Consider the following 25,864-nt stretch of genomic DNA (forward strand, 5'->3'; position numbering starts at 1 on the left):
AAAGGGGATAAACATATATATTTTCATGTGGAATCATAAAAATTTGACCAAAAGAGATAAATTATTGTCATATTTCAGGATGGAAAATACTTTTTAAGCATAAAAACAATAAAAGAGGTCAAAAAAGAAAAATTATCAAATTTAATATCTATACATAACATTTTGTACATTACAAACCTAAATAGAATTTTAAAACAGACTGGGAAAGAGTAGTTACAACAACTGTAAGATGGACATGATATTGTCAACCTGCAAAAAGCTCATAAGAAGACTCACACCACAACAAAGAACACAGGTAATTCATTACTTATTTAATAAATGAGAAAAACATTCATAATCACTAATAAGGTAACAAATGAAAATAAAACAATAATGAGTAGGATTCACCTACCAGATAGGCAAAGATTTTTTTAAACGATGTATAACTTATAAGAAAGAAGTTGACATGAAAAGTATTATCTGTTACTCTTCCTAGATCCCCATTTAAATGGATTTATTTATTTAGTCATTAATTTTTATATATTAGAAATCATTTTAAAAAGAAGAATAAGGACAGTACTGGAATAAAGGACACTGGAAGAGAAATGTTAAGGATTTTCTGCCAAGTATATTCTAAATGAACCAAAATAAATGAAATCACTGGAGATCCACTGAAAACTCACAACTTGAAAACAACATTGATAAAAATATAAGAAGATCTTGTTAAGGAATGAGATGATGATACAACAGGTGGGGAGCAAGGGGCACAGCCTTCATTTGCAACTAAGAATAAGCAATATTTGAAAGCAGGGCTTGGGGAGGAAGCCCCAGAATTTGTGCACTGACACCATCAAACAAAAAGAAGAAAAGGAACAAGAATGAAATTGAAGAGACATAATAAATAAGGAAGACAGACAGAGACCCAAAATAAAGATAATTTGGTATTTCTAAAAATAGATAAAAAGATAATGGAAGTTCACCTTCCTAATTTAAAAAAATTGTAAATTTAAAAGACTCAAACATTGACAAATGAAGACCATCCTAAAAATACTCTGCTACAAATTTTAAGAAAAAGAAATCACCATTTTGATAAAGATGAGATTCTTAAAAAAAAAGAACCTGAGTTAAATTGAAGTAAGAAAAAGAGGATCAATCATCAAACACACAAAATTAGAGAGACCTGGTGACAGAGGTGACTCATAAAACAAGAGAAAACATATTTAGAACAATGATCATTAATTAAGCCAAATACCTGAATAGACAAATAACTATTAGAAACTAAAACTTACCCCCAAGAAAAGGCACTGCAACCATAGTTTTTTGAAAAGATTTCTTTTATCAACATTCAAAGAAAATATACTTCTTCTGTTACATAAAGAAGTACAACTTCAACACTGCTAAGAGACTAGCTCTTAATGTACTCACTACAAAAAAGAATGATAATTATGTGACATCACAGAGGTGTTAGCTAACACTAACTATGGTGGTGATCTCATTGCAATACATAAATTCATCAAATCAACACATCATACCCCTTAAACATACACATTATATGTAAATTATATCTAAATATATAAATAATTTAAAAAGAAGATAAAAAAGAAATTCAAAACAATAAAAATGGAAAAGTGGCTAATTTGATCCCCAAATCTAGCACTGCCCTCACACTACAACCTAAAACACAATAAAGAAAACTAATGACTCTTAGAAAAACATATAAAAAATTTAAGCACAATGCTACCAAATTAGATAAGCAGCTTTTAAAAAGAAAAGTAAACTGTGATTGAAGACAACTGGTCCCAGAAATATTTGAATAACTCAATATTAAGAAATCTATTATACTAATACATTAATCAGTAAGTGAGAGAGAAAATTCTTGCAAAACAATGTATATGTTTAATGCAATTCCTAATAAAACATTAAAGGGATTTTTTCACTCGAAAAAAATAATTTTACCTATTTTGAAAGAAGTCACCAACAAAAATATCAAAGTAAAAGATAAAAAGGAAAAACAAGGGGTAGATGTTCGCCACAGAATGTTAGAGCACATTATGAGTCACAGAGTAACACAGATTTGAGAGGAGATAAGAGTACAGAGAATAGAGAGGTCAGAAAAAAGTCCAACATATGTAAATTTAATATATGATAAAATTGACACTTTGAACAGTGGACAAGGAATAAATTGTTTAATTAAATATTCTGAAATAATTAGTATATTATTAAGAGAGAAAAAATTGTTAAAATTTACTTCATATTACATACCATAATAAATTATAGATGAATTTTAAACTCGAAAAATGGGAAAACGAAAGTATATCTGTAATGGGAAAAAATTAATTACTCTAAAAATATAAATTTTAAAGAAAAGTGATAGATTTGATTACATTTTAAAAAATCAAAATATTCTACATAAATTAAACCACCACATACAAAATTCACATGCAAATAATATCAGAAAAATATTACAACTGTATATCAAAAGATTAATACCCTCAACATACGAAAAGTTTTACAAATCAATAAGAAATTAACTCCACATATGGTTAACTGAACAAAAAATGCAAATGAATTCACTAGCCAATCACCAACAGAAAAATCGCAGCATAGAGAAAGCAGAGCAGGTAAACCTCTAGGGTTGGGCTAGAGTATGGCACAGTCACAAACAGCAAGTGCTGACAACAGCTAGAAAGAGTGTGACAGGACACTAAGAACTGAAACAGGAAAGATAAGCAGAAGACAAATCCCTTCTATGACATGTTAAGGAGTTTACATTTAAACTCAAGTGATAAAGATGTGCCATTGATGCTTTTCAATGAGATCAGGGACAATAATCAAATACAAAAATCAAATCCATACAAACTTTTAGAAAAACCCATTGGGTAATTTCCATCTTTTATTTTCTAAAAAATCTTTGACAGAGTTATACACATGCCTATTCAACACAGCCTCATTTTTAACACATGGGACATTAAAAATCATGTTTTTGAACATGATCCTTAATATGACAGATGTACCAGATAAAGAAAAACTGAAGATATATTTACATTTATATGCATATACATATACATACATATACACATCTCTACAAATCTAGGAATACAAATAAAAACACAGATAGATATACACATTATACAGAAACAGATGCACACACCCATAAAAAAGAGAAAGACCTGACTGGAAAAAAATGCACACAAATTTTAGTAGTAGTTATATTATCTCTTGAATGGCGGATTTCAACTAATTTTTCTTCTTTAATTTTATTATCTATAAAAAATTAATGTTAAGTTATCAAAAGGGTCTACAACATATAATCAAATATTTATAAAAGTCTAAGTACAGCCTATGAGGTAGATGCTATTTTACATCACTTTTACAGCTGAGAAGCTGAGGCACAGAGAAGTTACATAAGTTTCTCACTGTCATACAACCAGAAAATTGTGGAACCTAAATTCAAACCTAGACAATCTGGCTACATAGTCTGCTTTTAACCACTACCCTATCATTCTTTTCTCTATGTTAGGAATGAAAACAAAAAACAAAACAATGGGTACAACAAAGTTGTTCTTTTTTAATTATGAGACAATATGCTTAACTTTATGACAATAAATTAGAGTACTTAGAATACAAGGGCAAAGTTCTAGGAAAAATATAACTCAATAAAACTGACTTAAAAAGAAATAGAAAGTTTGTATAGATCTTTAACCAAAAAATAAGTCTGTAACTTAAAATCCATCCATCCAAAAACCACTAAGCCCATATGGTCTAACAGATTGTTTCCACCAAACTTTTAATACTCAGATAATTCTAACCTTCTAGAGAAAAGAAAAGTAATGGATAGTCCCTACCTCATTTTATGAGACTTACATAATAACATAAAAACCAAAACCAGACAAGAACAATATGAGAGAAGAAAATTCTGAGCCAGCTTACTTATGAAAATTGATGTAAAAATCCTATATGAAACTCTAGAAAAATAAATTGATAAGTGTGGAAAAACAATACATTATTACCAATGGGTTCTCCTGGGAATGCAAAGATGATGTGATATTAGAAAATCTATTTATATAATTCAGTTTCTAGCAATATCAGGCAAAGTTGAAGATACACACACCTATGACCCAGAAATTCTACTCTCAGTTATAGATTTCAGAGAATTTCAGACATATGAACAACAAAAATAATATATAGGAATGCTCATAGCAATGTTATAAAAGTAAAAAAATGGGAAACAATACATGCATCTTTCAACAGGTGAATGGTTAACAAATCATGTCATACTGAAGGAATGGAATAATGCAAGGCATGAAAAATGCATGTATTATAACTACATGTATTAATACAGATAAAACTCATAAAAATTAGGTTGAAAGAAAAGAAGGCAATTTTCAGAATGCTGTATCACTACATTATTTATGTAAGTTTTAAAAATATGTGAAACAGTACTAGATAGTTTATAAAGATGTATACCTATGTAATACAAGGATAAAAGTATTCATGATATTGATAACACCAGACTTAGGATGGTGTTCATCCCTCTATGGCAGAGGAAAGGGAATGAGAGGTCACCTGGATGCATTCTTCCATCCATGCTTTGTACACACCCAGTCGTGGAATGCTCAAGCCCTCTCCTCCCCATTCTCCCTTCTTCACCTAGCAAACTCTACTCAGTCTTCAAGGTTAAGATCAAATTTTATTTCCTATTGGAAGCCTTTTCTGACTCCCTGGGTTACTTGCTCTTCTGGGCTCCCACAGTTCTCTGTACAAATCACAATTAAAGCAGTAATCACATAAATTATTTGTATATCAAAATCCTGTCTTCCCTGCTATGGCTCCTTAAATGAATTCTGGAGGATACCATTAAAAGAAATTCAATTAAATTCAGCAAATACCTCGTTAGAGCCAAGTACTATGAGCCTAATCCTTGGCTGGTGCTATGTTGCTAAACACATTATATGGCTCCTGCCTTCAAAAAGATTACATTTACAAAAGAGGGGGGAAAAAGGACAAAACAATATATATAAAACTTTTAGAGAACTATGCAATCAATCAAACACTACTGTGTATTATGTAAAGAGGAAAGAGAAATTTTTGAGGGTCATGAAGGAAGTGGAATTCAAGCTGGAACTCCGAGAAAGGAAAAGGCCAATTGAGAAATATAGAGTGATGCTGACTGGGTCTTCGGAGACACTTTACAACCAGGGTCAGCTAACTTTTTCGGTAAAGGGCTCATTGTAAATATTTTCAGCTTTGCAGGGCATACAGTCTCTGCCAAGACTCTTCTGTTATAGGACAATAGCAGACGTAGATAATACATAATCAAAGGAGTGTGACTACGATTTCATAAAACTTTATTTATTAACACTAAAATTTAAGCTTCACATAATTTTCATGAATTACAAAATTTTTTTCTTCATTTCATTTTTCTCAACTATTTCAAAATGTAAAAACTATTCTTGGGTTTCCCTGTGGCCCAGTGGTTAAGAATCTGCCTGCCAATGCAGGGGACATGGGTTACAGCCCTGGTCCGGGAAGATCCCACATGCCGCGGAGCAACTAAACCCATGTGCCACAACTACTTAGCCTGTGCTCTAGAGCCCGCAAGCCACAACTACTGAAGCCCATGCACCTAGAGCCCGTGCTCCGCAACAAGAGAAGCCACCGCAATGAGAAGCCCGTGCACCGCATGGAAGAGTAGCCCCCGCTCGCCACAACTAGAGAAAGCCCGCGTGCAGCAATGAAGACCCAACGCAGCCAAAAATAAATAAATAAAATCAATAAATTTATTTTTTTTTAAAATCTATTCTTAGCTCACATGCCACATAAAATCAGGCACAGGATGGATTTGGCCCATGGGCCATGGTTTGCCAACCCCTGCTCTGAAGGACTAGCAGCTGCAATACAGAAAATAAAATAAATCAGCCTGAGGGTGGGATCAGTATTAAAAACTGGTAATGGATGCTAAACAAGGGAAGGTGAAGATAGGCCTGCATAGTAAGGGCCTTACAAATATCAAGGTAAAATAAACACACTAATAAATAATGCAAACAGAAATATCAATGAGGCAAGTTTCTATGAAGTCATGTGGGTAGAAATACATCCCACCTTATATTCCTCATCTTCATCCATAAAATAAGAGGTTCTGAATGAGTGATCTCTCAAGTCCCCTTTCTTCTCTGTTACTCTGTTGCCTACAAATCACAAGAAAGGTAGCTTTCAACTAAGTATAACGTCCTTAGTGACAATTAGAGCTGTTCAGAAATTAAATTGTCTCCCCTGTAAGAAGCTAGTTCCTTGTAGCTGAGTTGGAGAGAAGACAGATCAACATCTTCCTATACCAAGTTAGAGCCTGAATGATTTGGTCCAACCAGGAGACTCTACTTCCATCATGTCCCCCCTGATACTACCTTCAGGGCTTGCCACGGACCACCGTACTAGGCAATTTCACATATATTCAATTTGGTCCTCATAAAAATCCTTTAAAGATTGAGTCAGGATTTGAAACTAGGTCTTTCTCATACAATCAAAACCAAAAGAATGCAGAGGCATAATGGTTTCGCTTCAAGCGCACCTTTGGTTTCACAACCTTCCAACATTCGCTGGGCTATTCAGAAGGATGCAACTATTGATACAAGGACTCCAAATTCCTTTCCTGGTCCCTAAAGGAAAGCAGGTTTCTAGATAATTCAGAGTCCACAGTTTTACAAGTTTAGTTTGGTTTCTTTTTGCCTAAATTGGTAGCACTGCTTACATTACTGAGCCTCCCTGCCACTTTCTTGTCCACTTATATGATCTTTCAAAAGCTTATTCCTGTTGAGCTATAATTTCACTAGCCAAAGGAGCTTAGTCCTGCACCCTCAGGTATTTCATTGTGTACATACTCTTCTAGATGATCTATAAATATGTATAATAACCAAGTCCAGCCGAAATCCCTGGAGGCACCTCACTGTTTACATGTCTTCATCAACAGCAGGCTCATACACCCTACGTTCTGTTTCCTCTATTGATACCTATGTGTGACAAAATCTTCCTCCTAATACCATGGTAACACAATTTGGAATAGCTTTGTTGTGAAACTTTGTAACGGACTCCTTGAAAGTCTAAACAAATTACATTTGTTGTTTTTTTCCTGGTGCTTATTCCTCTTCAAACAATCCAGCATGTCATGGAAAACAGACTACTTTCCTCCATTCATTACACCAAGTAGTCAATGATCCTACCACTTTTGAAGTCCATCAGTATGAATGAGATTCACCGACAGATTGTAGGGTGTCCTCATTAGAAAGGAAGCAAGAGTGGAATTCACTCATACTGAAGAGTGAGTACAAGACTTATTTTACATTTTGGTCAATTTATTCCCTTGAGTTTCCTTAGCCCTTTATAATGGATGCCATAAAGTTTCAGCAATTTACTTATATCCAGCATGTCGATCAGGTAGAACATCCTGTTCCCTGACCACTGTTTGATCTAATACTATATCTCTCACCTCTTTGCTTCAAAAGACATGATGACAGAGGAAATTTTTATGTTTCAACAAAGACCAAAGCAAAGAGTTCATTGAGCCCCTAGATCTCCTTTCTTCCCCATGAGCACGTCTTTTGCACCCTGATCATCAAGCAGTCCCATGGAGTTTCCAAGTGACCTTCTGCCTTTCATGTATAAAAAAGCTTTTATTTCTGGATTGCAGTCTTTTCTGTGCTGTTTCTTGAATTCCTTTACAGTCTGACTGGCTTCTTATTTACACCTGACCTGTCACACTTTGAGGCATTCCCTGTTCTCACTTGAATAATCTTTTGCCTACTTTTTTCCCTTATATTTGCTTCTTTTACTTTATGAGATGGATGCAAAAGTTTTTATAGGAGCTCCTAATCTTTGGTATGTGACATAATTTCCTGCCCTACCACTAATGTGTTTAAAGCATTTCCAGGTTTCCTATAAGTTACAGACTTCTTAAAATATTACTTTCAATTTTAACTTAAAGCACACATTGATTTGATCATAGTTCCATTTTCTAAAACGGAGTAATAATATAACGGAATTTTTTTCTCTTTCACTCCCCTTCAGAAGGTTGAATGTAATTGAGTTGTGAGCATTATTACAATAGTCACAGATAATTTCTTACACCAATCCCTGTCTAATCTTAGGCCCAAGTCCAGTATAATTCCTTTCCCTCCTTAATTCTAAAACTTCTTCCCCTATGAAGCAGACATTCGTGTGAGATCTTTCAGTCTCAGGGTACAATTTCCTTCGTAATTACTATTTGGTCTAAATTTCTGGTGTTATCAATAGAATTTCGATATCCTGACCCTAATTCAGTTGGTCTTTGGCAGGAATCCGGGGATGGGTCCCAAGAGGTCTGAGAAGCTCCTGAAATCATGTGCAAAATCATGCATGTATATGGGTATGTGTACTTTTCTGAGCAAGGATTCCATAGTGCCCATCAGCTTCTCAAAGTAACTCTGAGCAAAAAGAAAGAAAGAAAAAATGTTTAAAAGCCACTGGTCCTTAATATCTCTAAATATATTCTTATTACTGAGCATGAATTTCTCATCCTCGGTGAATTTCTTTGTCCAGCATTATTTTGTACATTTTCTGTTTTTATTATACTTATTCTGTTTTCATCATTTCTATATATAAAATGTCATAATCCCATCAGCTCATCCATCCCTAAGAGTCCTATAGATTTCCTAACTCTGCAGTACCAGTTTTCACTAGTTTCTAAATTTTCTCCTTCTACCAAGTCTGTGAAAACCAAATGGAATTGTGATCCTTACCTGCCACCAATCATTCTGTCCACTCTGTTTTATACTGGAGTTTACATGCATTTAAACACTTGGGGCTTTGCTTTTCTACAAAACTGTCAATTTCCTGTTTACATGGATGGAGAGTTTCGCCATCCCAACCTTCCCCCAGTACACCACAGAACCCCCTTCTTCTCTCCCTCCTCCTTCCAGCCACCACCACCACCCTAGCGAGTCTCTGTCAGATTGGGTCTCATGCTTCCTCTGCACTTAGCAACTTTCTCCCAATTTTTAGGTTAAACTGTAAACTGCCACTTAACAGATTCACTATACACAGAGCTCATTTTCTGGCCCCCCATATTAACACAACACCTCAATGCACCATTATATTTGCTGAACAAACCTCAGATTCTTTTGCAATCTACACAGTAACACCATTATAAGTTTTGTTCCCTATCCCCCAGCTTCTTCGAACTGGGACTGACCTTACTGATTTGACTCCTTGAAATGGAAACAAGAATGATATGGTAGGAAGAAAATAATAATCCATACCCCTTTTAAGGTTTTTTTTGAGAAAGCATTTTAAACAATTATCAAAAATATATATTAAAGTTAACTTTGTTAAAACAAACAAAAAAAACCTAATGCAGACTCCAAAGGTCTAGCAAGAAAAATAAGAGTATATTTTTAAGATACAGAGTGCTTCTAATTCTTTAGTATTTTATATCCTCTTCTGTTTGAGGCAGCACACTAATACTATTGCGGTTACATTGAAATCTCCATTGTTCTTCATCAACAGGATATTATCAAATCAAACCATAGGGCAGCTTATGTTGGAACTGCCAAAACTCCTACAAGGGTGTTTTCAGGATGAAAGGTCTCTTCGGACTGCCTCACAGTAGCTTTCTGACACTGTTGCTAAACCAGGTAATGTTCCAGTGACCCCCCCCCCAAGAGTTACAGCTATTCGAAGTCTAGAGGTCCTCTCTGAACCAGAAAGGTCATTCCAAAGCAGTAAAGGTAATAAAGAGCGGGCAATCCGGAATTTGCATTGCAAAAATCCAATTAAGATTTCACAGTTTGCGTCTTCGAGTTTGTTTCTCTTGAGAAATAATGGTTAAATTGGTGAATAGGACCATGGTTCAGCCTGTGATATGGCTGTACTGACCATACTAACATTGCTAACTATGCTCAGTTCTGATGAACTTGACCACCATTTTATGACAGAGGGGAATTTTCATTGAGGATTCCAGTGTGGGTTGTAAGAACTTCTCTCCTTGTTGCAGTGCTGGGATCAACGTCCTCCCTACCACTCTGCATGGTACTGATCTGCTCCCCATCCACTCATCTCTCTCTCACACACACACACACACACACACACACACACACACACACACACACATTTGCCAGGCAGAGGGAAAGGACAGCTCCTTGACTTGGATCTGTCCTCTGGTGGAGAAAAAGTGTAGGAACAAGGGCTCCTGCCACAGGAGGAGGACTGTGTTTTAACAACCGAGAGATGGGGACAAAAACTATAGGATTGGGGTCTGTGGGATGGGTACAATATGGGGATAAAAAAAAAAATGGGGATAACAGCTACCATCTGCTGAACATACACCATGTGCCTGACTCTAGGCCACGTACTTTATATGCACTGTCTCACTAAATCATCACCACTGCCCATGAGGCAGGTAGGATTGTCCCTATTTTACAAATGAAGACACTGAGGCTCGGTGAAATGAAGCAATTTGCCCAAGGTCTGTCTGACTCCAAAGCCCATGCTTTTAAACAATACATCTAAAGTACGCTGCTAGATCTGGTAGCATCTGCAGTCTTAGCAGCAACAGTTAAAAAGGAAATCCAACAGTGATGGGGATGGTGGTGTAAAATCCTATCAACTTGCAGAAGTAGAAATTTAGACCGTGGCTAGGAATGGGAAATGAGCATTTCAAGCTTGTTTTCCATAATTTAGATACTACTTTAAAAAAATGAAATTGATTCTCCATAAAATGCTTGAAAATTAATTCTGCTCCTGGTCATTAGAAATCACCTCATAATAAATGATCTTGCAAAAAGGACTCTAAACAGTCAAAGTAAATACTATGGCCACCTTAATTATTTGGAACAAAGGAAAGTTATATTTAAGCTAAAACCGTGTTGTTTTCACATCAATAAGAATATTTACTAGACTGAAATCAAATTAAACATTTTTTACTCATTTAGTGATATTATAAATTATAAATGCCCCTGCCACACACCAAGAAGAGGAAATACACACAAAAAACAGTCACAAAACACACCCAAGTGCACATACATACACACACACACACACACACACACACACACCCCTACCTGCTACTTTACTACTTGTTTGCTACCCTTGTTAACTGAAACAGACGAAAAACCACATCAGACTCAGAGGGAGGAGAATTTTGCAAGAGATTGATTTATTTCAAGAACTAACTTTTCTCAAGCTGGGCATCCGGCAAAAAATTGGATAGTCTAAAGCATAGTCCTTAACCTTTTCACCTCTCATTCCTAATATTCAGACCTAACCAGTGGTTAACAGGACTTGTCCTAGGGGCCTCATATATCTCTGAAAGTCCATCATCTCCCTCTGGACCTTACTTTATCTGTAAATGTCCCTTATATCCATCTTCATGGCTGAAACCAACGCCCTTCAAGGTTACACTTGGCACACTTCTTTCTAAGCAGAAGTGGCCTTTTTTGTAAAACCGCCCCTGAGACACCCCAAGAATTCAGAAAGGGTTGCCCTTCCTCCAACAATCACACAGAGGTTGATGCTAATTTCAGGATACAGCCTTGCTTCCTTTCTGCTCTCAGTCATTTCTACAGAGATCAAACCTGTACGTTTATTCTGCGCCACTGTGCTGAGCAGGCCAGGATGCTGTTCTCTTTGAGTCAGTCAGTCAGAGCGACTGCAGCATAGTCTGTGCTAAGGTTATATAATGACAGAACTAACCCAAGCAACAGGAGGCTTGAAGGACGGAAAAATGGAAGGTACAAGCGCTAATTCCACAAAACGAAAATCATTCCCAGGCATCTCTCTCCAGGACTGTGAACCAGAAAGGGTAGTTTCACCTTAAATAAGCAACGTGTATATCAGCAGCTCTAAGGATGGGGAGGAAATCACCTAATAACGTGTTCATATTCACGGATTCTTCCAAGTCCTCACTGAAAAAAAAAAAAAAAAAAGCCTTTCCATTACCAGGTTACAAGAGTGACATCTAGTGGACCCATAATGCAATGACCAAAGGGATTTCACACGCATACTTGAGAGCAGGGCTTCTCAAAATCTAATGTGAAAACACATCACTTGGGGATCTTGTTAAAATGCAGATTCTGGTTCAGTAGAATAAACGAGACTCTCATTTCCAGCAAGCTTCCAGGTAATGCCGATGCCACTGCTCCATGGCGCGGCAAAGACCTAGAGCATTTCACACCAGCTTTTACCCTCAGGAAAGAAGAGAGAAAAGGGACACTTGAGAATCATTTCCAGGTTAAAATTAGGTCAAATGAATTATTAACATGATTTTTCAAAGAAACAAAAAACACGTTCCTATTTCACTAGCCCCACTCAGTATACACACTTAGCATCTCCTGTCTAAGCAGAGTCCTTGCACCAGTACCCCTTTCCCTAAATGCCAGAAACAAAACTAGGATGGAAAAGAGCATACTTCACAGCCATATTTATACATGTGGACATGATGTGCTCAAGTCTCCAACATAGGTTCACTTCAGAACTTAACATCGTATAGTTTTTCTTCCACTGTATGATTTTATTTGCCCAATATTGAATTATATTATAGCAGTAATTTGTACCATATCAGAACTCAGTTCTTTTTCCCCCAGGTAGCCTGCACCTGAACAGGGAGCCATCAGGGTATTGTATCAGCGCTAAGCACTCCTCCTCAGAATTTCAACAACACTTGCCCTGGACACCCCTAAGAACGGAACAGGATGTGTGACTACATCCAAGTCCAACTGTTTCCAGAATCCAGTCCCACGTGATTTACCTGAGCCAAAGAGCCTTGAGCTCCACGCAGAGTCACCAGGCCAGACTCTCAGCTGGGAGGTAATGTGTGTGCTCCCCCACAGAGGAGCTCTGCCAGGCATCACACCAGCTCCTGCCAAGGCCTCCAGCTCAGCTGGATTAGACCCTTTAATAAAGGTTCTAGGTCACAGTTCTAGGAACCACCAACATCAAGGAAAACGAGTCTCTCTTTTCCCAAACACACCACAAACATGTACAAAGCCTACCGTCTAGTCCTGTAGAATCCTTCAGTACAAGTTGGTTGACCTAGGACAAATAATCATTTTTAACCAGTGGACCCTGTATTTCAAACAAGCAAACAAAAAGTGGAGCTGTTCTGGTTGAAATGGGGTTGGAACACTTGGAGATCTGCCTTTTTGGCCTCTCCCCCCACCCCATACCCCTGAATGTCCACTTCTTCCCACCTCGACCTCCAAACTCACAAAGATACCATTTGAAAACCAGAAACTAGGAGTGTCACAATAGCTAAGACATCCCGAGCTCCTAGACTGCTCAAAGACAGTATTGTTCTCATTCATCACATAGATGGAGCGAGAGATAGCTGTTTCCCTATGACTTGACTTAATTATGATTCTAATACAATTTTAGCATAGGCAGTCAAAGGATTCTTCAGAAGATGTACAACCTGATTTCCTGAATGAAATTAAGTCATAATTAAGGATCTCAGTAATGAGTAAACAACAGAATTGTTTATATCTCTTCAATTGCTCTTGGCAGTCCTAAAGGGGAAATTATGTAGAGGAAAATGTCACGTAATTCTTCCTCAAAAGTGGGATGAAGATAGAAAACGAAACTAAACATGTCAGTTTAAGTAAGTAGCATCACATCATCTGCCTATATAGTATAGTTCCCCTGCCTGGGTTAGAACCCCAGCTACACACTTATATGTGACCTTGGGCAAGTTATTTAACCTCCCTGTGCCTCATCTGAAAGTGAGGATAATAGCTTTGCCTGTTTCACAGGGTTGCTGTGAGGATGGAATTAATATATATAAAGTACTTAATAACTGACACATAGCAATCATTCAATAAATGTTATCGCTGTGATTATAATGGTTATTATTAATACAATGTTATTAAGTCAATAATATTAATATTCTTACCTAACTGATTATTCAAAATGGCATTTTATTCTTTGGGGTAATTTTAGCCAAATTTGATAGGCATAAACAACATACAATCCTATCAATTATCCATATATAACGAGGAGAATATTGAGGATCCCAGAGAAGCTGATAAGATCCTAAAGGAATTTCAGATTTATTCCTTGAGATACATTGTCTTTCCTTGTGCCTCTTTCTATTTTACCTCTTAGTGAAATGCATTAAAAAGACCATATTTGTCAACTGAAGGCAATACTGATTTAAAAATCACAATGGTTTTTGCAGTCATACATGTTTATTCTTTGTGCAATATGCTCTCCTTAAACATCATGTTGCCTAATTTATTTTAAATTTAGGGATTTTATTTGAAATCAAAGAAAGCTGAAGCTTTTCTAGGGAGAAGCAGAGAGGGTGGCAGCTATCATGCCAGTAGCTAGCATGTCTGCTCTAATTTTATGTGCCTGTTGGACTGCCCCATTACCTATATTCTTAGAACTGAGACAAAATCCTAGCCAATTGGTTTCAAAGTAACCAGGATCTTCAAGTAAATGATTTTGTTTTGTTTTAACAAGAATTCCAAATTCATAAGGATTAAGACAAATATAAGCTCTAAAGCAAATAATCAAAAGCTACCTGGACAAAACCTTTAGAACAAAAGGGGCGGGGGAAATTCAGACAATTCATGCCTTAAATTAAAAAAAAAAAAAAAAAACCTTTGAATATTCTAGCTTGTCAGTGCTAAGTAATCCAAAAGTTTGCAGAAACCTCTGAGACAGAATCTAATGTATTTGCTGTCACCTGCATTTTTGTTCCCAATAAAAAATCTTCAGGTATTTTTTTTACTGGTTAGAGATTATCAAAGTTCATTGCAATCTTAAGGTTATAAGAACAGATGTTCAGAATATTCTGTAGTTCTCTCACTTTTAAAAACTGAAAGAGAAACCTCCACAATTTTTGGCTCTCAAAAGGGTAGGTATGTATCTTTAATAGAAATAGGTTCCCATCTTGTGGACTCCTCAGAGAATACTTCTGAAAATCATTTTTGCCATGTTTCATTTAGTTAAGTATGAATTTATGCTAAATCTCAATTTACTAATAAACACATCAGTAAACTAGAAGCCTTATTCCCTTTGACAATTGAGTGGTGGTGCTATATATGATTCTCCTCAAACTGTATTTCTTTCAATAATGCTACATTTGAGCAATGGCTCAATACTACAATTTCTAAAAAATATCTGAGAACAGTTGTTTTTTTTAAATAGAAAAGTAGCACAGTACATTGCCCTCCTTTTCGTTTTTTGTGTTTTTTTTTTAAAGAAAGAAATTAAAGTGGAAATTCCATTAAGAAAGAAAATCAGCTATGTCTCTTTATTTATTCTGCCCCTAAGCTGCCGTGGATAGTTTTCATAGGGACTATTTCATAGTTTCCTAGAAACTGTTTTACAAAGTTATAATTATTACTTCAACTACAGAAATAATAACAGGAGCCACCTTCCACCACGTGCTTACTAGAGTCAGGTACTACACAAAACACTTAGCACGCACTATCTCATTTAACTCCATCAATGAACGTGGAAACAACTATCATCATCACCTTTTTGCATAGGAAGCAGCTAACACTAGGGATATTAAAAGACTTGTCCAAGATTTCGCAGCCATGAAGTGGCAAAGCCAAGTTATGAGCCCAGGTCTGTCTGACGCCAAAGCTCAAACCCTCTCAGCTGTGCTTGCTATATGGGCTCTGAGTTCAGTGAAATCAAGGGCCTAGTTTTTCCTCATTTGGAAGCCTTCTGGAACTAAAACAGTGCCTACTCCATAGGGGGCTCAAGAACTGTTGCTTATTTATCAGGAGTCATTTGAAAGCATGAATGAAAACATGGTAGAGGGAAACCTACAGTTGCCGCATAGCTCAGAATTCAAATATAGTTCCATAGCCAGGTCACTTATTAGGTTTGGGACCCTCTAAAATCATAATAAATAGGTCGTTTGTCAAAGAGATGATGGAAACAGATCAGAAGAATTCTATCTGCCAAAGAAACTAAAAGACAGGTAGCTACAATGTGTCAAGCACCAAAAGAACCACTAGTTCGGATATAGTGTGAAAGGAAACAAGTTTTGAAAACTTAAAACCATGGTTACAATCCAGGCCCTTTGGCTTTCTAGCTATAGCCATAGGAGAGTTGGTTCACCTCTCTAGATGTCCCTTTCATCCATATAAAATGAGAAAGAAAAATATACATATATGTAGATATATATCCCAGTCACATGATATGTGTTCAATGGAAGCCAGCATGTTTACCATTACTCTTATTATCAATGCATCAATTAAATATATGCAATGTAATCATATGCTTGTTTAAACTGTACTTGCGAACTTCAGCAAATGAATGCTTTACTGCTACTATGGTTCAAAGAAAGTCACACAAGAAACAGATGTATATCATTCACATTTTGGCTTTTTAAAACATCCTTAACATGGGTTAAAAGAAAAAGATTCCCAAGGTTACCTAATCTGCTATGATTTAACAGCATTTTGATGTTTTTCTAAGGAATGATAGCAAAGTGCTGTATCTCTTCAAACTTGGAATTTACTGCCTGTCTCAGTCTCTGCTTATGCCAAATTAAATATACAGTATAAGGTCCCTACCAGAAATAACATAGCACAGTTTCCTGCTCTATTCCTTGGTTGAATGAGCCCAAACTGAAGAAAGGGAGACATGGTTTTATTCAATCATCTGAATAATTGTTTTCTTCACTCTCTTGAATTGGAAGCTCTTGGTGGGGGAGGACAAAGTTTGAAAGAAATCACCATGTGAATTATCAGGCCATTTAAAGGAACAATTCTCTTTGAAGGCCCTACATTTGAAAGGCTCAAGAAAAAGCTTAAGAAGAGTATTCTTATTAATGAACTGACCAGAAAGTCAGCGTCCCCTGATAGTCCCCGGCACTCAAACTCCTGAGGCTTCAGAGTGCTGTAAAGTCTCTTTACCTGTGAGGTACAAATGGCACTGCAGAATAGAGGTTGCAGTGTTTCCTTCCAGCAGACACCACCCAAAACTTTCAAGAGTTTTGTCCTATAAATAAGAGCACGAAGAAATGGGATGGTAAATGGAATAAGACATGCCCCAGAGTTGGGGGGTTAGGGTATGGGGGGGGGGGCGATGTCCAAGGCTGGGTTTTTTTTAAGTGAAGGACGTGATCATATATTTAACCAATGACAGATAATACAGGTGATGGAAGAGATCGAGTGCAGGAGCAATGCCTTTAAATCGGCAAACTGTGGAAAGGGACAGTTCATTCACTGTGATAGGAGGAAATGAAGTTTGAGAGTTATGGTAGAAAAAAAATGCAGCAGTTCTCTTCTGGTTGCATCAATTTTTAGTGTCATATGAGACAAAGTCTTTGCCTAAGGATGAGGAGAGAGGAGGAAGACTTGAAGAGAGAGAAGATGTAAAATAATCATATCAGAGAGAGAGGATAAATATGTAGATAAATGTGGCAAGATTGCTGAGTAAGGCTGGGGAGAGACAGCCATGAACATAACATGGTGGTTATGTTTTTCCCCAGCCATATTCACTGCTTCAGTCAGGCACGGAATAGATAGACTATTAAATGCATTCAGCACTGGGATTTGCCAGTGGAATATAAACGACATGGTGCAGTCATCAATAATAAGAAAGTCTAGGTCTACAGTCTTATCATTGTGATGGGCAGCATCAACATCACCTGGAATCAGAATCGGCATCTTAACGGGGTTTCCAAATGATTCATGTGCATGTTTAAGAGAAATAAGTGTGGAGAAGCCAACTGAAATAGGAAAAGATTAAGAGCGATAGGAGGCTATGAGCAGCCAGGCTGTTGCTTTGGTCCTCGATGTGTATCATGTTAGTCATATATCTAAAGAGGGGTGGCCACACTGATAACTGCACATATACATAATAAACAAAATATATTCTTTTTGAAGACCAGCTGCTTTCTCTGCACTCTCCTCTCCTGTCCCTAAAACACTCCTGTCTTTACAAATATAATTGTTTGAAGGGTTGAGAAACATTGAACTTAATACCAATGCATGAAAAATATTAACATGAGCATTATGTAATGATCAATCCCTTGGGCTAGGTACTTCTCAGGGGCAAAACCCACTGATAATGGGAACAAAAGGAGCACTGAAATCAAAAATTCCTTTTAAAAATCTGAATTCTCAGAAAAGCCTCCACTAAGATGTTCAAGCAGCAAAATGCTTATCTCAATTCTGTATACTTTGTTTAATTCACTCATTTTCAGAAAGGTGGCAGCCAAAGAGCAGGGAGGAAAGGGCCCAAGTGGATAATCAACCCGAGAAGTTAAGAACTGCATGTATACAGGGACTTCCCTGGCAGTCCAGTGGTTAAGACTCCGTGCTTCCACTGCAGGGGGCACAGGTTCGATCCCGGTTGGGGAACTAAGATCCCACAGGCTGCACAGAGCAGCCAAAAAAAAAAATTGCATGTATACAAAATAACACACAAATCAAGGAGCACTACTTTTCAAAAAATTTCATTTCATGCATTTGAGGTCCTTGATCCCCAGAATCCTTCAGAGTTCAATAAAATTGAGAAGGGAGAGGGATGGACTGGGAATTTGCGGTTCGTAGATGCAAACTATTACATTTAGAATGGATAAACAAGGTCCTACTGTATAGCACGGGGAACTATATCCAACCTCCTGGGATAAACCAGAATGGAAAAGAATATGAAAAAGAACGTCTATATGTGTAAAACTGAGTCACTTTGCTGTACAGCAGAGACTGGCACAACGTTGTAAATCAACTCTACTTCAATTAAAATATAAAAATAAAATGAAATTTTAAAAAATTGAAGAGAGTGAGGTGGCCACCGTAACTAATTCCTGAGACCATCAGAGTCTTCCGTCATAGGCTTTCAGCCCAAAACTCAGACAACTCAAATGAGATGCAACGCTTTAATTATTGTAGAAAACTGAATTATAACTGCCCTGTAATTCACCCATAAAAATATTTCCCAAATCTATTTTAAAAAATTGAAAACAGACCAGGGTCTACAAACATATCTAGGCTCCATCTTGGTATACTAGCTTCATTCAAGCTAAATTTGCATTTGTTCCTTAATCACAGTGCTGAACCCGTTCTCCATCAAGAGGAAACAAATTAATTCTGGGCTTTTGAGGAAAGTCCCTAGTAGATCTTCTTTTATTTCTTACAGATTATAAAGCTGCAATCAACTAGATCAAATAAGCACGGTGTCCATTTTACGTAACTGGGGCAATTCCAGAAGGAAAAGTACATTTCTGTCTTCAATGCAAAGAAACACACACACATACACACACACACACACAGAAGTCTCCCATATCTTCTACCTATAATAAAAATAGCCGATGATTCTAAATTTCTTTTCACCTCACAGTGAAATAATTGAGAGCACACCCAAGATGCCAGAGCTCTCGGTGTAAACACCCAGGAGGGATACTGAGGTCTACACAAAAGATTTTTTAAAGACATTCTGTTCTTTAAAATAAGCAAAAAATAGACTATAAATGTTATACTTGAACATAGCGAATACCTCCCTATGTGACATGATTTGGAACTTTACTCTAAAGCCTTCTGACTCACAGATACTTTCTCCATACACATCAAAAACTGAAGCCTGAACTTCCAACATTTGAGATGAATTCCCATGGTTTCCAACATTGTCCTCTGTTGAAAAGGTTGAAGAGGAGTTTTTGTTTTTATTTTTGAAAAGTCATAGTTTCTTCACATATTCATTCACACTAGCCAAAGTCAAGAATTTCTGAGGACAAGTTTAGACACTTAATAAAGAACAGCAGTTCCTGAACCATCTGCTTTGCTCAAGAACTGAAGATGTGTCACACGCAAATTTTCATTTTTCTCCAACCCTGTGAGAATATTATTGTCAGCTAGGGTAGGTAACATTTGGTTTTTAATTGACATGGCGAACAAACCAGGCTTTATAAAATGGGTACAATCAGTGTGTCTTTTGGGTGAAAAAAATAAAAGCAAACCATTATCTGAGTCTAAAAGTCACTCACTTTCAGCAAGTTCTTTTGATCCATTCAAGTGTCCTGTTACTAATCTTCTGATGAAGAAATGTGCAAAACACAGAATTTGAAGTGAATAACAGAACCTTGTTATAGTCAAACAAAGATATATGACAGAAAACCCTGAAAGTCTTTTTTTAAAAAGGAATCATCTCTCAAACTCATATCATACAGAACTGCAGATTCTAATAGACTGATCCTATATTGCTGTATTCTTACCTGGTAAGGAACAATACTTCCGTGAGCTGTGCCCCAGCGCCGCGCTTCCTCTTGGCCAATAAGATAATTCACAGCGACGTGAGTCAAACATGCCACCTACCAGAAGAAGAAAAAAAAAAAGCTACTTTATCTATACTCATAAACAGAAGGTTATAATAGGAATATTCTCGTTTGATTTCACTTCATGTCATTGTAGAAGAAAAAAGGAGAGAGAAAAAATTGTCTTGCTTGGTTAGAAAATATGCAGGCAACCACACTTTCATCATACAAATAAGAGAAGAGCAGTATTACATTATTGCGCGAGACTAAGTACTGAGTAACAGTCAATTGAGAAATAAAAACACGGAAACACTCAGCTCCTGAAAAGATCACCTGAAGGCAGAGGTTAACCCAACGGATGGAACCCTGCTCCAGCCTTTAGCATCGAAGCCATGGCAGAGTACATCAGCAACTAGTACTTTCCCTTCCCCTTTTACTTTCCATCAAGATGACACAAAAAGAGACTGCATCATCACTGAGCAGGTGAACTAGTCAGGAGCCACATTCCTCTAAACTTCTCATAACACGAAAAAATAATAATAATAAACCTCTATTTTGTTTAAGTCAGTTTAATCAAGTTTTCTGTTCCTTGTTGCCCAAAGCATTCTTACTGGCACAGAGGATCGAGATTACTTAACTTTTTTTAATTCATTAGTGAATCATTCTCATTTAAACAAAAATTACTGTACTTCTTTCAACTTGGTCCTAGGATCATATCCTCATTATTATACTTGTCTCAGCTTTCAAGGACTACAAATCTATTAAAGGGGTCATCTAAAACTGTAGGGTCAACCTCTGACTCTTGGAGTATTTCATATATAGATCTTAAAAACCTATAATAATTCAATTCCATACGAGGATAATGACTTGATTCCTGGTCATCTGCCACAAAGGGCTTATGTTCCAATGACTATCCATGCCTCCAAGGGCCCAGAACTATGGAAAGGAGGTGACCAAATAACAACTTTCCATAGTTTCCAGATAAAAGCTTTGGGCCTCACAGCATCACCATGATCTAACAGGCGCTGGCTTTTCTCATTCTATTATCATCAGATGCGATTAGGAATCCAAGCCACCAAGCCAGCAAGTCAAACATCCCAAATGGAGACTGGCTCCTGGAGCGACTCAAGGGGTGACTTTTCAGGGCTTGGTGCTGCAACCTGTCCTTGCCTTCTACCTGGCATGGCAGATGTGCCTCCTACAAGGGCCATCAATGGGGCTCAGCCTGGATGAATCTCCTTGCAGCAGCAGCCATTCTCCTTTACTTTTTTCTTGGGATTTACACTCACTTTTATGTTCATTTACTGCTTTGTTGAAATTGGAACTGCCTTACGGCAGCTGGTTTGGCTATACTGCCCAGGTGGCAAAACTAATAAACTTTGAGTCATCCACTTCTGGACCTCCATCTGGTCTTGGGCATTTGAACCATGGAGCATTCCAGGGCTGCCTGGGGCTGCCTGGGGCTAATCATCGTTTCACAGATCACTTCTGTGTCTTTCAAAATGGAAAATCAAATCAACATTTTGTAGCAAAAATGTACTGGATGGGAAGTCCAAATTCATGGTTCCTAATTTCTGTCAACCTCTAGTTGTACAACTGTAGGTATTTAATTTAACCACATTGACCTTCAGACACTTCCTCCATAAAATCTTGGGCATTTGACCTAAACCAATTGTTTTCAGACTTTTTTAAAAAAAAAAGCATAACTCCTGTATCAAACCAAATAATGCACGAACAACACATAAGAAGATAATACCCCACACGGTCTGGCTGAAGGAGAGGCACGTCTACAATGCCACCCTAGGAAACGTGAACACAGAACACAATTTGCAGATTAGTAAATGGTCTTAAACTTGCTTCCAAGGTCTATACTTCTGACTCTGTTCTTCTTCTTAACAATATAGCAGATAAAAAGCTACCAGGGATGCAATAGTAGTTGTTTTCCCATGAAGGCTCTTCCTGAAACTGGGGAAATTTTCTCAAGCCTGAGGTTTTACTCTAAGAAAGGTGTTTCTTTGATCTAGCCATGTTGGCGAGGGGGGAATTGTCCCTTTCAAAAAGCCTAGTGAAAGTCACTCTCTAAGGAGCTCTGGTGCTACTGGAGGCCAATAATTCACATTAATAAAGGTAATTCTTTGCAAGCAAAAAGTCACAAGGGGCTTGGTATTTCCACTTTTCTAATTTCAAAGTCAAGTGATAGTCAATAGGCCAACAACAGCAAGGGCTGCAGGAAGTAGTGGGCTGACTGGATGGTTACAGGTTAATGTGTAGCTCCTAGATTGACCTGAAATGGTTTCCAGGGGTGGGCATGGGCTGGATGCTAGGCTAAAGGTCAGCCTAGCTGCCTCATTTCTTGCCCACTACCTCATTCTTTCTTCTCAATTTTGACTTTGGTGTTTCTGACCCTGCCTTGAAAAGCTGTCTTTGACAACCGTTGAATAAAAACAGCCCCATTTAGAATGAGTCTGAATGAAGGGTCAGAATTCATCTCACAGGCTGTTTTCCAAATGGAAGATCATACCCATTTTCTCCACACAACGGTAGCTCATGAAAACAAAAAGCATTTCAGAACTAGCAGGCTCCCACTGGGCAGGAAGGTTAAATAAGATTTTACGCCAGTTGCCATCCATGAAAAAACAAAGTGTGATTTGTCAGTGATGACTCAGAGGCAAAGCTGGGGGGCAATTCTATTTTAAAAAAGAGAGCAACAGGGCTAAACTTAGCAACCCAATGTTTAAAAGGAGCATTACAGATCTGAAAGTAATCTATTTACAAAGACGTATTTTTAAGGCAAGAGAAGGGGAAGAAAAAGTCAACAGCTATGACATGATTATGTATTAAAAATCAGAGGCTTCCTGGCAATTAATGACAAATCTTCCACAAATCAAAAGAATGCAGGATGTGACTTTTAGGTTAATAACTACATACTGTATACCTATTCTAAATATTGCATTAGATCGTTACTTTCATCCCCTAAACTTAAGCTCATTATTTCATCATGTGGATGCCACATAATTTACTCAGAATGTTGCCTTTATACGGTTTCATCTAAATAAAAAAGCCAACTTTGGTTTAATAGTAATCATTCTGACAGCAAAATTATTATTTTAGATAGCATAGTGGGTCCTGATATTCTTTGTGTCTAACCAGGAAACCAATGGGGTTGTCAAAGTGGATCTCAAAAGGCACAGCCCTAAAAGGCTTGAGAAAGAATATGCCCAATTATTTCCCAAAGTGTCCTCATGGTGTCCATCACCTCGTTTTACCTCTACCTAATGAAGATCAAGCTAAAATAATATAATCTTTCATCTCCAAAAGGACAACCAAGTATCACAGTTAAAACGGGGAAAACAAGATCAGAAGTATGGTCCGTTGCATCAAAATGGGTAATTATTTCCCTCCTGCTTCTTTGCATATATTCTGGCCTCCAACTAAGCTAGACAGAACACCAGTCGTGATCGCTTCTGCACCTGCCCAAATCTGCATCCTCTCTTCAAAGTCCATTTCCACATCACCCAAGCAAAAAAATATTTTCCCTGCCTCTGAACAAATACAACACCTTAATTTGCCTGACTCCTGACTTTTGCACTTTCACAGTCGGCTACATACTACAATAGAATTATAAGATTATTTCCCTTCCCCTGCCCCCGCCTTTCCCCTAAACTAGAAAGACCTAAATCAGTAGTTCCTAAACCTAGTGGTACATCACAATCACCTGGGGAATTCCTGGACCCCACCCAGACCTACTGACTCAGACTGGAGCCTGGGAAGAAGTAAAAGAACCAATGTACCATTAATTGTACACAGATTTGAGAACCAAAGCCGTAGGAAACTCCAGTCAAACTCCTTAACGTTACAGATAGATAAATAAAGGAACAGAGAAGGTAAATAATTTATCTGATGTCACGTTGTTGGCTAGTGGCAGAACTTCACTCCAACTATAGCGCCTTCCTCCATGCTACAATATTATTCAATCACTCCTATTAAATTGGGAACTATTTCAGGGTAAGAATTATGTATTATAAACCTTTTGTATGTACTCATAGCAGCTAAAATAGAACTTCACACTAATATTGTTTAAAGCGTGAATGAAAACAGTAATTACTATTTATTTATTCAACAAATACTGAACTGCTTTGAGTGAGGCATTATGCTAGGTACTGGCTATACATAAGTAAATGAAAAAGAGGTAGTCCTGCCCACTTTGGACTTAAGAATAGTGGAGAAGACAACTAAACAAACAGTCATAGGAACTGCCATGGGGAGAGGAGATGGAGGAGAACTTTAAAAACAAAGAGAATAACATGTGTGAAAGCCCTAAGGCAGGAAAGAGACTGGCATACAGGAAGAAAAAAAAAAAAAAACTGAAAGTAGACCAGCGTAACTGAAGCATGGCAAGAAAGAGACAGGAAATGAAATTGGAGAGATTTACAGAGGCCAGACCATGCCAGTCCTTGCAGATCATGGTAAGGAATTGTACTTGTACATCTTTCAGATGATCATTTTAAAATCACAAATCATATCATGTCATCCTTCTACTTAAAAATCATCGGGCTTCCCACTTAAAATGATGCAACAGAAGAATACAGTGGGAAAATGTTCACAAATTTTTTAAAAACTTTTTTAGAACAGTTTTAGATTTATAGAAAAAATACCAAGATACTACAGAGAGTTTCCATATACAACACACCCAGTTTCCCTATTATTAACATCTTACATCAATGTCATACATATTTTACAATTAAAAAACTAATACTGATGAATTATTATTAAAGTGCATATGTTCAGATGTCTTTCATTTTAACTTAATGTCCTTCTTCTGTTCCAAGATCCTCATCCACATTATGTTTATGCCTCCTTAGGCTCCTCTTGGCAGTAACAATTTATCATACATTCCTTGCTTTTGATGATCTTGACAGTTTTGAAGACTACTGATCAGGTATTTTGTAGAATATTCCTCACTGGGATTTTTTTTTAATGTTTTTCAAATAATTAGACTGGGGTTATGGGTTTCGAGAAGGAAGACGATAAAAGTAAAGTGCCATTTTCCACACAGCATATCAAAGGTACATACTATCAACATGATTTATCACTGTTGGTATTGACCTTGATCACCTGGCGAGGTAATGTTAATAAGATTTCTCCACTGTTAAATCACTCTTTTTTCCTCCCCCTGTCCACGCTGTACTCTTTGGAAGGAAGTCACCACGCACAGTCCACACTTAAGGCATGGGGAGTTGTGCTTCTCCTTCCTGAGGGCAGTGTCTACATAAACCATCTGGAATTCTTCCACACAGGAGATTTGTCCCTTCTTTCCTATTTATTTATTCATTCAATCATTTATTTATATCAGCACAGACTCATGGATATTAATTTTATACTCTGGCTTATAATACAATACTACTGCATTTTATTGTTCAAATCATTCCAGTTTTGGCCATTGGGAGCTCTTCAGTTGGCTCCTGTGCCCCTCTGACATACTCCCCATCATTATGTGTTTTTTTGTTTTCAGCACTTCCTTCCTTTGTGGCACTACAAGATGCTCCAGGCTCATCTTTATGTTTTCTGTTGCAGTCTTACAGGAAAGCATAAAGAGAAGAGGAGTCATGCAGTTAAAAAAAGGAACTAATATTTATTTCA

General features: G+C 37.2%; 1 protein-coding gene across 2 annotated transcripts in view; it reads right to left on the reverse strand.

Annotated features, from left to right (window-relative positions):
- Window positions 1-25,864, reverse strand: part of SUGCT (succinyl-CoA:glutarate-CoA transferase) — a 688,910-nt gene that overhangs the window by 527,918 nt on the left and 135,128 nt on the right. For both annotated transcript variants that reach the window (XM_029233791.1, XM_029233792.1), the window contains exon 9: window positions 20,186-20,281. In XM_029233791.1, the coding sequence (XP_029089624.1) occupies window positions 20,186-20,281 (96 nt within the window). The remainder of the gene's footprint in view (window positions 1-20,185; window positions 20,282-25,864) is intronic.

Source organism: Monodon monoceros, unplaced genomic scaffold, assembly GCF_005190385.1.
Source record: "Monodon monoceros isolate NGI ecotype Baffin Bay Population unplaced genomic scaffold, NGI_Narwhal_1 Super_Scaffold_2, whole genome shotgun sequence".
NCBI classification, from domain to species: domain Eukaryota; kingdom Metazoa; phylum Chordata; class Mammalia; order Artiodactyla; family Monodontidae; genus Monodon; species Monodon monoceros.